This window comes from Balaenoptera physalus (assembly GCF_965194825.1).
Source record: "Balaenoptera physalus genome assembly, chromosome: 2".
NCBI lineage: Eukaryota > Metazoa > Chordata > Mammalia > Artiodactyla > Balaenopteridae > Balaenoptera > Balaenoptera physalus.
Genome location: NC_138883.1, coordinates 176,818,636 through 176,831,156, shown reverse-complemented (window position 1 = coordinate 176,831,156; position 12,521 = coordinate 176,818,636). Strand labels below are relative to the sequence as shown.

General features: G+C 41.3%; 1 protein-coding gene and 2 long non-coding RNA genes across 5 annotated transcripts in view; all 3 read left to right on the top strand.

The window, feature by feature from the left end:
• LOC309656466 overlaps window positions 1-12,521 on the top strand; it is a 607,356-nt gene that overhangs the window by 487,799 nt on the left and 107,036 nt on the right. The window lies entirely within an intron of this gene.
• The window catches only part of LOC309656472, a 382,613-nt gene that overhangs the window by 295,669 nt on the left and 74,423 nt on the right, over window positions 1-12,521 (top strand). The gene's annotated exons all lie outside the window — the stretch shown is intronic.
• ZEB1 (zinc finger E-box binding homeobox 1) overlaps window positions 1-12,521 on the top strand; it is a 195,479-nt gene that overhangs the window by 178,394 nt on the left and 4,564 nt on the right. For all 3 annotated transcript variants that reach the window (XM_082452745.1, XM_082452744.1, XM_082452746.1), the window contains exon 7: window positions 10,613-12,423. In XM_082452745.1, the coding sequence (XP_082308871.1) occupies window positions 10,613-12,423 (1,811 nt within the window). The remainder of the gene's footprint in view (window positions 1-10,612; window positions 12,424-12,521) is intronic.

The window sequence follows — 12,521 nt, the reverse complement described above, 5'->3', positions numbered from 1 at the left end:
AAAATCCTTTGCACATCTAGAAGTGACCACAAATTAGACCCTAAGGTTTAGGAAGTAAGAAAACTACAATTAGTAACCAAGACCCAGAGTGACTGTAAGTAAAAAGAATCAGTTGCTGGAAAAAGCACAAACCCTTCCTGATACTAAAGGTCCACAGAGAAAGTTATTCCTTGAAGCATCATTAAGAATAAAGAACAGGGAGGACCTTCAAGATGGCAGAGGAGTAAGACGTGGAGATCACCTTCCTCCCCACAAATACATCAGAAATACATCTACATGTGGAACAACTCCTACAAAACACCTACTGAACGCTGGCAGAAGACCTCAGACCTCCCAAAAGGCAAGAAACTCCCCACGTACCTGGCCGTGTGGCTGACAGGGTCTTGGTGCTCCAGCCGGGTGTCAGGCCTGAGTCTCTGAGGTGGGAGAGCCGAGTGCAGGACACTGGACCACCGGACACGTCCCAGCCCCATGTTAATATCAATTGGCGAGAGCTCTCCCAGAGATCTCTGTCTCAATGCTAAGACCCAGCTCCACTCAACGACCAGCAAGCTCCAGTGCTGGACACCCCATGCCAAACAACTAGCAAGACAGGAGGAGCACAACCCCACCCATTAGCAGAGAGGCTGCCTAAAATTATAATAAGGTCACAAACACCCCAAAACACCCCACTGGACATGGTCCTGCCAACCAGTAATACAAGATCCAGCCTCATCCACCAGAACACAGGCACCAGTCCCCTCCACCAGGAAGCCTACACAACCCACTGAACTAGCCTTAGCCACTGGGAGCAGACACCAAAAACAGAACCTGCAGCCTGTGAAAAGGAGACCCCAAATGCAGTAACTTAGGCAATGAGAAGACAGAGAAATACGCAGTAGATGAAGAAGCAAGGTAAAAACCCACCAGACCGAACAAATGAAGAGGAAATAGGCAGTCTGAAAAAGAATTCAGAGTGATGATAGTAAAGATGATCCAAAATCTTGGAAATAGAATGGAGGAAATACAAGGAACTAGAAGAACTAAAGAGCAAACAAACAATCATGAACAACACAATAAATGAAATTAAAAATCCTCTAGAAGGAATCAATAGCAGAATAACTGAGGCAGAAGAACGGATGAGTGACCCTGAAGATAAAACAGTGGGAATAACTACCACAGAGCAGAATAAAGAAAAAAGAATGAAGTGAATTGAGAACAGTCTCAGAGACCTCTGGGACAACATTAAACACACCAACATTCGAATTATAGGGGTCCCAAAAGAAGAGGAGAAAAAGAAAGGGACTGAGAAAATATTTGAAGGGATTATAGTTGAAAACTTCCCTAATATGAGAAAGGAAATAATCAACTCCAGGAAGCACAGAGTCCCATACAGGATAAATCCAAAGAGAAACACACCAAGACACATATTAAACTATCAAAAATTAAATACAAAGAATTAAAAGCAGCAAGGGAAAAGCACCAAATAATATACAAGGGAATCCCCATAAGCTTAACAGCTGATCTTTCAGCAGAAACTCTGCAGGCCAGAAGGGAGTGGCAGGACATATTTACAGTGATGAAAGGGAAAAACCTACAAACAAGATTACTCTACCCAGCAAGGATCTCATTCAGATTCGATGGAGAAATGAAAACCTTTACAGACAAGCAAAAGCTAACAGAATTCAGCACCACCAAACCAGCTTTACAACAAATGCTGAAGGAACTTCTCTAGGCAGGAAACACAAGAGAAAGAAAAGACCTACATTAACAAACCCAAAACAATTAAGAAAATGGTAATTAGAACATAACATATCCATAATTACCTTAAATGTAAATGTATTAAATGCTCCAACCAAAAGACATAGACTGGCTGAATGGATACAGAAACATATGCTGTCTACAAGAGATGCACTTCAGACCTAGGGACACATACAGACTGAAAATGAGGGGATGGAAAAAGATATTCCATGCAAATGGAAATAAACGAAAGCTGGAGTAGCAATTCTCCTATCAGACAAAATAGACTTTAAAATAAAGACTATTACAAGAGACAAAGAAGGACACTACATAATGATCAAGGGATCAATCCAAGAAGAAGATATAACAATTGTAAATATTTATGCACCCAACTTAGGAGCACCTCAATACATAAGGCAAATGCTAACAGCCATAAAAGGGGAAATTGACAGTAACACAATAATAGTAGGGGACTTTAACACCCCACTTTCACCAATGGACAGATCAACCAAAATGAAGGACTTAATTGATATTTATAGGACATTCCATCCAAAAACAACAGAATATACTTTCTTCTGAAGTGCTCCTGGAACATTCTCCAGGGTAGATCATATCTTGGGTCACAAATCAAGCCTTGGTAAGTTTAAGAAAATTGAAACTGTATCAAGTATCTTTTCTGACCACAACACTATGAGACTAGATGTCAATTACAGGGAAAAAAAACTGTAAAAAATACAAACACATGGAGGCTAAACAATATGCTACTAAATAACCAAGAGATCACTGAAGAAATCAAAAGGAAATCAAAAAATTCCTAGAAACAAATGACAGTGAAAACACAACAACCCAAAACCTGTGGGATACAGCAAAAGCAGTTCTAAGAGGGAAGTTCATGGCAACACAATCCTACCTTAAGAAACAAGAAACATCTGAAATAAACAACCTAACCTTACACTTAAAGCAATTAGAGAAAGAAGAACCAAAAAAGCCCCAAGTTAGCAGAAGGAAAGAAATCATAAAGATCAGAAATAAATGAAAAAGAGATGAAGGAAACAATAGCAAAGATCAATAAAACTAAAAGCTGGTTCTTTGAGAAGATACACAAAATTGATACACCATTAGCTAGACTCATCAAGAAAAAAAAGGGAGAAAAATCAATAGAATTAGGAAAGAAAAAGAAGTAACAACTGACACTGCTGAAATACAAAGGATCATGAGAGATTACTACAAGCAACTATATGACAATAAAATGGACAACCTGGAAGAAATGGACAAATTCTTAGAAAAGTACAACCTTCCGAGACTGAACCAGGAAGAAATAGAAAACATAAACAGACTAATCACAAGCACTGAAATTGAGACTGTGATTAAAAATCTTCCAACAAACAAAAGCCCAGGACCAGATGGCTTCACAGGCAAATTCTACCAAACATCTAGAGAAGAGCTAACACCTATCTTCTTCAGCTCTTCCAAAATATAGCAGAGGGAGGAACACTCCCAAACTCATTCTACGAGGCCACCACCACCCTGATACCAAAACCAGACAAAGATGTCACAAAGAAAGAAAACTACAGGCCAATATCACTGATGAACATAGATGTAAAAATCCTCAACAAAATACTAGCAAACAGAATCCAACAGCACATTAAAAGGATCATACACCATGATCAAGTGGGATTTATCCCAGTAATGCAAGGATTCTTCAATATATGCAAATCAATCAATGTGATACACCATGTTAACAAACTGAAGGATAAAAACCATATGATAATCTCAATAGATGCAGAAAAAGCTTTAGACAAAAGTCTACACCCATTTATGATAAAAACTCTCCAGAAAGTAGGCATAAAGGGAACTTACCTCAGCATAACAAAGGCCATATATGACAAACCCACAGCCAACATCATTCTCAATGGTGAAAAACTGAAACCATTTCCACTAAGATCAGGAACAAGACAAGGTTGCCCACTCTCACCACTGTTATTCAACATAGTTTTGGAAGTTTTAGCCACAGCAGTCAGAGAAGAAAAAGAAATAAAAGGAATCCGAATCAGAAAAGAAGTAAAACTGTCACTGTTTGCAGACGACATGATACTGTACTAGAGAATCCTAAAGATGCTACCAAAAGACTACTAGAGCTAATCAATGAATTTGGTTAAGTAGCAGGATACAAAATTAATGCACAGAAATCTCTTGCATTCCTATATACACACTAATGATGAAAAATCTGAAAGAGAAATTAAGGAAACACTCCCATTTACCATTGCAACAAAAAGAATAAAATACCTAGGAATAAACCTACCTAAGGAGACAAAAGACCTGTATGCAGAAAATTATAAGACATTGATGAAAGAAATTAAAGATGATAGAAACAGATGGAGAGATATACTATGTTCTTTGATTGGAAGAATCAACATAGTGAAAATGACTATAGTACCCAAAGCAATCTATAGGTTCAATGCAATCCCTGTCAAACTACCAATGGCATTTTTCACAGCACTAGAACACAAAAAATTGCACAATTTGTATGGAAACACAAAAGACCCCAAATAGCCAAAGCAATCTTGAGAAAGAAAAACAGAGCTGGAGGAATCAGGCTCCCAGAATTCAGACTATACTACAAAGCTACAGTAATCAAGACAGTATGGTACTGGCACAAAAACAGAAATATAGATCAATGGAACAGGATAGAAAGCCCAGAGATAAACCCACGCACATATGGTCACCTTATCTTTGATAAAGGAGGCAAGAATATACAATGGAGAATTGAGCCTCTTCAATAAGTGGTGCTGGGAACACTGGACAGCTACAGGTAAAAGAATGAAATTAGAAAACTTCCTAACACCATACACAAAAACTCAAAATGGATTAAAGACCTAAATGTAAGGCCAGACACATAAAACTCTTAGAGGAAAACATAGGCAGAACACTCTATGACATAAATCACAGCAAAATCCTTTTTGACCCACCTCCTAGAGAAATGGAAATAAAAACAAAAATAAACAAGTGAGATCTAATGAAACTTAAAGGCTTTTGCACAGCAAAGCAAACTATAAACAAGATGAAAAGACAACCCTCAGAATGGGAGAAAATATTTGCAAAGAAAGCAACTGACAAAGGATTAATCTCCAAAATATACAAGCAGCTCATGCAGCTCAATATCAAAAAAACAAACAACCCAATCCAAAAATGGGCAGAAGACCTAAATAGACATTTCTCCAAAGAAGATACACAGATTGCCTACAAACACATGAAAGGATGCTCAACATCACTAATCATTTAGAGAAATGCAAATCAAAACTACAACGAGGTATCACCTCACACCAGTCAGAATGGCCATCATCAAAAAATCTACAAACAATAAACGCTAGAGAGGGTGTGGAGAAGAGGGAACCCTCTTGCACTGTTGGTGGGAATGTAAATCGATGCAGCCACGATGGAGAACAGTATGGAGGTTCCTTAAAAAACTAAAAATAGAACTACCATACGACCCAGCAATCCCACTACTGGGTATATACCCTGAGAAAACCATAATTCAAAAAGAGTCATGTACCACAATGTTCACTGCAGCACTATTTACAATAGCCAGGACATGGAAGCAACCTAAGTATACATCAACAGATGAATGGATAAAGAAGATGTGGCACATATATACAATGGAATATTACTCAGCCATAAAAAGAAACGAAATTGAGTTATTTGTAGTGAGGTGGATGGACCTAGAGTCTGTCATACAGAGTGAAGTAAGTCAGAGAAAAACAAATGCCGTATGCTAACACATACATATGGAATCTAAGAAAAAAAAAGTCATGAAGAACCTAGGGGTAAGATGGGAATAAAGACACAGACCTACTAGAGAATGGACTTGAGGATAGGGGGAGGGGGGAGGGTAAGCTGTGACAAAGTGAGAGAGTGGCATGGACATATATACACTACCAAACGTAAAATAGCTAGCTAGTGGGAAGCAGCCGCATAGCACAGGGAGCTCAGGTCGGTGGTTTGTGACCACCTAGAGGGTGGGAGGGAGGGAGACGCAAGAGGGAAGAGATACGGGAACAGATATATGTGTATAACTGATTCACTTTGTTATAAAGCAGAAACTAACACCATTGTAAAGCAATTATACTCCAATAAAGATGTTAAAAAAAATCTACAAACAATAAACACTAGATACAAACAATAAACGCTAGAGAGGGTGTGGAGAAGAGGGAACCCTCTTGCACTGTTGGTGGGAATGTAAATCGATGAAGCCACGATGGAGAACAGTATGGAGGTTCCTTAAAAAACTAAACATAGAACTACCATACAACCCAGCAATCCCGCTACTGGGCATATACCCTGAGAAAACCATAATTCAAAAAGAGTCATGGGGGCTTCCCTGGTGGCGCAGTGGTTGAGAATCTGCCTGCCAATGCAGGGGACACGGGTTCGAGCCCTGGTCTGGGAAGATCCCACATGCCACGGAGCAACTGGGCCCGTGAGCCACAATTGCTGAGCCTGCGCGTCTGGAGCCTGTGCTCCGCAACAAGAGAGGCCGCGATGGTGAGAGGCCCGCGCACCGCGATGAAGAGTGGTCCCCACTTGCCACAGCTAGAGAAAGCCCTCACACAGAAACTAAGACCCAACACAGTCATAAATAAATAAATAAATAAATAAAAAAGAACGTGAATTTCTTTAAAAAAAAAAAGAGTCATGTACCACAATGTTCATTGCAGCACTATTTACAATAGCCAGGACATGGAAGCAACCTAAGTGTCCATCATCGGATGAATGGATAAAGAAGATGTGGCACATATATACAATGGAATATTACTCGGCCATAAAAAGAAACGAAATTGAGTTATTTGTAGTGAGGTGGATGGACTTATAGAGTCTGTCATACAGAGTGAAGTAAGTCAGAAAGAGAAAAGTACCCTATGCTAACACATATATATGGAATCTTAAAAAAAAAAAAGGTTCTGAAGAACCTAGGGGCAGGACAGGAATAAAGACGCAGTAGAGAATGGACTTGAGGACACGGGGAGGGGGAAGGGTAAGCTGGGACGAAGTGAGAGAGTGGCATGGACATATATACACTACCAAATGTAAAACAGATAGCTAGTGGGAAGCAGCCGCATAGCATAGGGAGATCAGCTCGGTGCTTTGTGACCACCTAGAGGGGTGGGACGAGGGAGGGGATATGGGAACATATGTATACATATAGCTGATTCACTTTGTTATACAGCAGAAACTGACACACTATTGCAAAGCAATTATACTCCAATAAAGATGTTAAAAAATTAAGTTAAAAAATAAAGAACAAAATATTTATATCATCCTGAGAAATATCCTTAAAATAATACAGCAGAGAACTTGACAATGTTTTCTCTCTAAAATAAGATTCTTCAATAGAGGCCAATGATAGTTCACCAAAGTGCAATTCAGCAAAAGCATCGTCCCAGGGTGGCCGATGGCTGCCGTCCCAGTCTACGGCTCCCTGATGGTTTATTCCAAGGGGAGAGTTCAAGCAGGGCTACTCAGTGTCATCCCAGATAGATGGAGAAGCTAGTATACCAAGACAGTGCTGTGACAATTTCATTATATTTTATACAACATTCATCCATAGGAGATTGGAAAATTTTTTTAATGAAAAAACAAATGGCCCTTCACCACAGATAGTTTTGAAAGCACTGTGTAGAGTGTCTCATAATGAATGAACTGCACACCCTTCAGGAAACCTCTGTAATTTTTCTTCTCAGGTGAGTTTCTAAAAGGCATTGAGGGTCAGGGTCCTCAATTATATGCCCTAAAATTGCCCGGATAGTTGGTCTCTTCTGATACCCATGAAATGAACCCTCTGCAGAGACGTGTGTCACCCGTCATGTGAACTTCGCACGTGGTGGGAACTGAGCTGTGAAGAGAAGGCCACCACACCTGCACACACAGGGGGTGCAAAAGAGCCCCTTCGCCTGGGCTGGGATCCTCCCCAGCAAGTAACCTGGCTTTGTTCCACGGCCTTGTAGTCATTTTAGCCTGGAAAACTTTTACATCAGGTGCAACCAAACACCCACCTCAGCCATTAAAAAACAAAAGTCCGTGTTCATAGTACATCTAACTTTGAGCAGCACACCTTCCTGATATAACCTCCAGGGTTTAGTCGTTACAAACACTGACCTAGATCGACTGGTAAGGGAGGTGATGTACTTTAGCTGTCATCCATAAAGCTATGAAGTTAGAGTTAGAAACAAGGGTTTTTCTAACAAACGTAGTGACTTTGGCTCTAGAATAATTGTTCTGCAGACCTTCTTTGCAGGAGTGGTAAAGTATCAGGGTGATTCCCAATAAGCATAATGATAAGTAGCACTTACCGAACACTTAACTATGTACAGCCACATTCTAGTTATTTGTATGCATTAAGTCATACAGGTCTCACAATAACCCTGTGAGGTAGATGCTACTATTTCCTCTCTTTTTTACTGATGAGAAAATGGAGGTTCAGCAAGCTTAGCTTGTCCACAGTCACTCAGCTGGGACATGGCAGAGCCGGGGCCCTGACCCAGGCATCCTGTCTCCAAAGCCACTGCCGCACCCACTGTGCTCTTCCACCTCCCTGTTTGTAAAGATAGAAATAATCCGTGTTACATATGCTTATTTTCCTGGTGAGCAGGAGAACATGCGTGGCTCACTAGGACATATCCCTTGTTTTACCCCCACTGGAAATTTTTATCTGATGCATTTTGAGTACTGAATCATATTTCAGGCATCCCATTGGAAAGATATTGATTAAACTGGAGAATTTCCAGAGGTGAGTTAACAAGCAAGTAAGGGTTCTAAAAACCATGTCCCGTGAGGAATGCGTGAAAGACCTGGATATGTTCAGCCTACACAAGGGAAATGGAGGAATACACGTGGCAGCTCTTCATCAGTTTGGAAGTCTGGCTCGTGGAAGAACAGCTAATAAACCAATTCTGTGTGGCATCAGAAGCAAACTAGTACAGGGAAGGAGGCATTCTGACAAGCTGCCTTTGGCTTAGTACTGAGCCTCTGTCTCATTGCTTTTGTAAGGAATCACTGACACTTCTTGAGAGCACACTGAGTTTTGCTATATAATCTCACATAACTGCTACAACAATCCAGTAAGGATGTATCTACGTTTATTTATGCACCAAAACACTGAGGCTTAAAAAGGTTAAGGAAATAGCCTGTGACAGAGCCGGAATCTGAACCCAGATCCATGGTCCTCAGCAGAGCCAGACTAGACTGTCTTCCACAGAGCTGTCCCGCGGCAGCAGACTCCTTTTAATAAAGGAGGGTACGCAGAGGTGAGCGAGTGCCAAGGATGATACAAACTGAACTCGTCATTGAGAAGGAGGCTGTAGAGAGGGCTTACTAGATTCCTTCCAGTTCTGATTTCTTAGGTAAAAATTTCTGTGAAAATATATTGCACTTGTCTTAAAGTTTGCAACATTGAAGTTACATTACTAGCAGAGCTTACACTGACTTTCTTGCTACTTTCCTTTTAATTATTAAAAAGAAAGGGGGAATGTGTTGGGGGGGGTGGCGGTGGTGGGATGAACTGGGAGATTGGGATTGACATGTATACACTAATATGTATAAGATAGATAATAAGAACCTGCTATATAAAAAATAAATAAAATTCAAAAATTCAAAAAAAAAAAAAAGAATAAAGCTGAATATACCAGAAACTAACACAACATTGCAAATCAACTACACATCAATTTTAAAAAAAGAATAAAGTGGCTATAAACATCAAAAAAGGGGAGGGGGGAGATAAAGAGCTTTAATTTTGCTACTGAGTAGATAATCAGCATCGTCACATTTCATAATTTTCATAATTAGCTGTTCATTCATCTAAAGAAGGTTTAAAGGGCATCTCTGTGAGCCGCTGAGCACTGTAACAGGTGCAGGTAAACGGCCCACAACACCTGGAGTTCGCTCCCTCCCTGAAAATGGGCATCAGTAACCTTTAAATTATAAATGATGAACTAGAAGTTAAAGCAAAAGTAAGACAGAAATAGGTTGTATGTAAATATTTCATGTAGCTCAGTGCTTCTCAAAATTTTCTGTCAAAGTATCCCTAGTGGCCAAGAAGAATAAATGCCTTGTACCCTGGAAGGTCTAGGGAAGCAACTTAAAGGAGGCCTCTGTAAGCGGGAAGCTTGTTTTTTTTCCTAACATTTCACAGAAACGTTGCATTTGTGCAACATAGTCTAATCTGTGTCTCAATATTTAAATGTTTTAAATTATCATAACCACTGTCGCTAAAATTGAAACTCTAAGATGCTTTTCATACCCAGTAAAACATTGCCTGATATATCCAGAAGTACATACATCCCAGTTTAATAAGCCAAGGTTTATAACAATACCTTGTATTTAAAGTTTTCTTCCCATTGAAAAAGATCTTTTCAAGGAAACCTGTGGATATGGGAAGGATAGATATTCATGACTCATACAGTTAAGGCGAGATGTTCATACATGTTAAGCCTTATGGGAGATTTACTTTTCTTTCCTCTAATATTAATTTCTCCTACAGATGGTTAGGTAGAATAAAATATAGAAAATTACATAAATTGGTGAAACAGGATAAGAAAAAAATTACTTGCAAGAGTAGGATATAATTTTTTGGTATTTGAGAATGATTTGAACTTTTAAAAGTTTGCAGAAATACTGTACACATATGCTGAGAAGATTCTTTTATTGGTTAGCACGCAGTTCAGACTAACGTTTTACTGGTGTTTATGACATTTACGTAGGTTTTGAACGTAAAGTGATGATTCTAAATAAAATTATATTACAAACATACATGGTAACCCCTTTTTAAATTGATACTGCTTGTTTTAGGGAAAACGTGGATACATAAAAATTTATGAATGTAATTTTTCTTGTTGTTTAGGAGAGAAGCCATATGAATGCCCAAACTGCAAGAAACGTTTTTCCCATTCCGGTTCCTATAGCTCACACATAAGCAGTAAGAAATGTATCAGCCTGATGCCTGTGAACGGGCGGCCACGAACGGGGCTCAAGACCTCGCAGTGTCCCTCGCCATCTCTCTCGGCATCACCAGGCAGTCCCACGCGACCACAGATACGGCAGAAGACAGAGAATAAGCCCTTCCAAGAACCACTTTCCGTAAACCAAATCAAAGCTGAGCCTGTGGATTATGAGCTCAAGCCCATAGTGGTTGCTTCAGGAATCAGCTGTTCAACCCCTTTACAGAACGGGGTTTTCAGTGGCGGTGGCCCCTTGCAGGCGACCAGTGCTGCTCAGGGTGTGGTGCAAGCCGTTGTCCTGCCAACGGTGGGCCTGGTGTCCCCCATCAGTATCAATTTAAGTGATATTCAGAATGTACTTAAAGTGGCAGTAGATGGTAATGTAATCAGGCAAGTTTTGGAGAATAATCAAGCCAATCTTGCATCCAAAGAACAAGAAACAATCAACGCTTCGTCCATCCAGCAAGGTGGCCATTCTGTTATTTCAGCCATTAGTCTTCCTCTGGTTGATCAAGATGGAACAACCAAAATCATCATTAACTACAGTCTTGAACAACCTAGCCAACTTCAAGTTGTTCCTCAGAATTTGAAAAAAGAAAATCCAGTCCCCACCAACAGTTGCAAAAGTGAAAAGTTACCAGAAGATCTTACTGTTAAATCTGAGAAGGACAAAAGCTTTGAAGGAGGGGGGAATGACAGCACTTGCCTCCTGTGTGACGACTGTCCGGGGGACATCAGTGCACTTCCGGAGCTAAAGCACTATGACCTGAAGCAGCCCGCCCAGTCCCGTCTGCCCCCCACACCAGAAGCTGCCAAGCCCGAGGCCTCTGCCCCCTCGGGGTCCGGAGATGGCAGCCTGTCTCCCAGTCAGCCACCTTTAAAGAACCTCCTGTCTCTTCTGAAAGCATATTATGCCTTGAACGCACAGCCAAGTGCAGAAGAGCTCTCAAAAATTGCTGACTCAGTGAACCTACCGCCGGATGTAGTGAAAAAGTGGTTTGAAAAGATGCAGACGGGGCAGACTTCAGTGCAGTCTTCTGAGGCATCTCCTCCCGAGCCAGGCAAAGCCAACACCCCTGCAAAGGACGATGATCAGCCTCAACCTACAAACGCAGATGACTCCCAGGACGGCACAAGGAATCTCCAGAGCCCTCTGAAGATAACTAGCTCCCCCGTCTTACCAGTGGGCTCGGCCGTCAATGGTTCCAGAAGCGGCGCTTCATCCCCATCCCCCCTCAACCTCTCCTCCTCCGGAAACGCACAGGGTTACTCGTACCCGGCAGAAGGGGCACAGGAAGAGCCACAAGTCGAACCTCTTGATCTTTCACTACCAAAGCAACAGGGAGAGTTATTGGAAAGGTCAACTATCACTAGTGTTTACCAGAACAGTGTTTATTCTGTCCAGGAAGAACCCTTGAACTTGTCTTGTGCAAAAAAGGAGCCACAAAAGGACAGTTGTGTCACAGACTCAGAACCAGTTGTAAATGTAATCCCACCAAGTGCCAACCCCATAAATATTGCTATACCTACAGTCACTGCCCAGTTACCCACGATTGTGGCCATCGCTGACCAGAACAGCGTTCCGTGCTTGCGAGCGCTGGCGGCCAACAAGCAGACCATCCTGATCCCCCAGGTCGCGTACGCGTACTCGACCGCAGTCAGCCCCGCGGTCCAGGAAGCATCCCTGACGGGGACACAGCCCCAGGGAACTCAGGTAAAGAACGTGCGCGCTCAGCCTGTCGGTCCAGCGCTCGGCTGACTCGTGTCAGCGAAGTTTTCTAGTAAAGATCAGTCATGAGAGAGCCAAGCAGC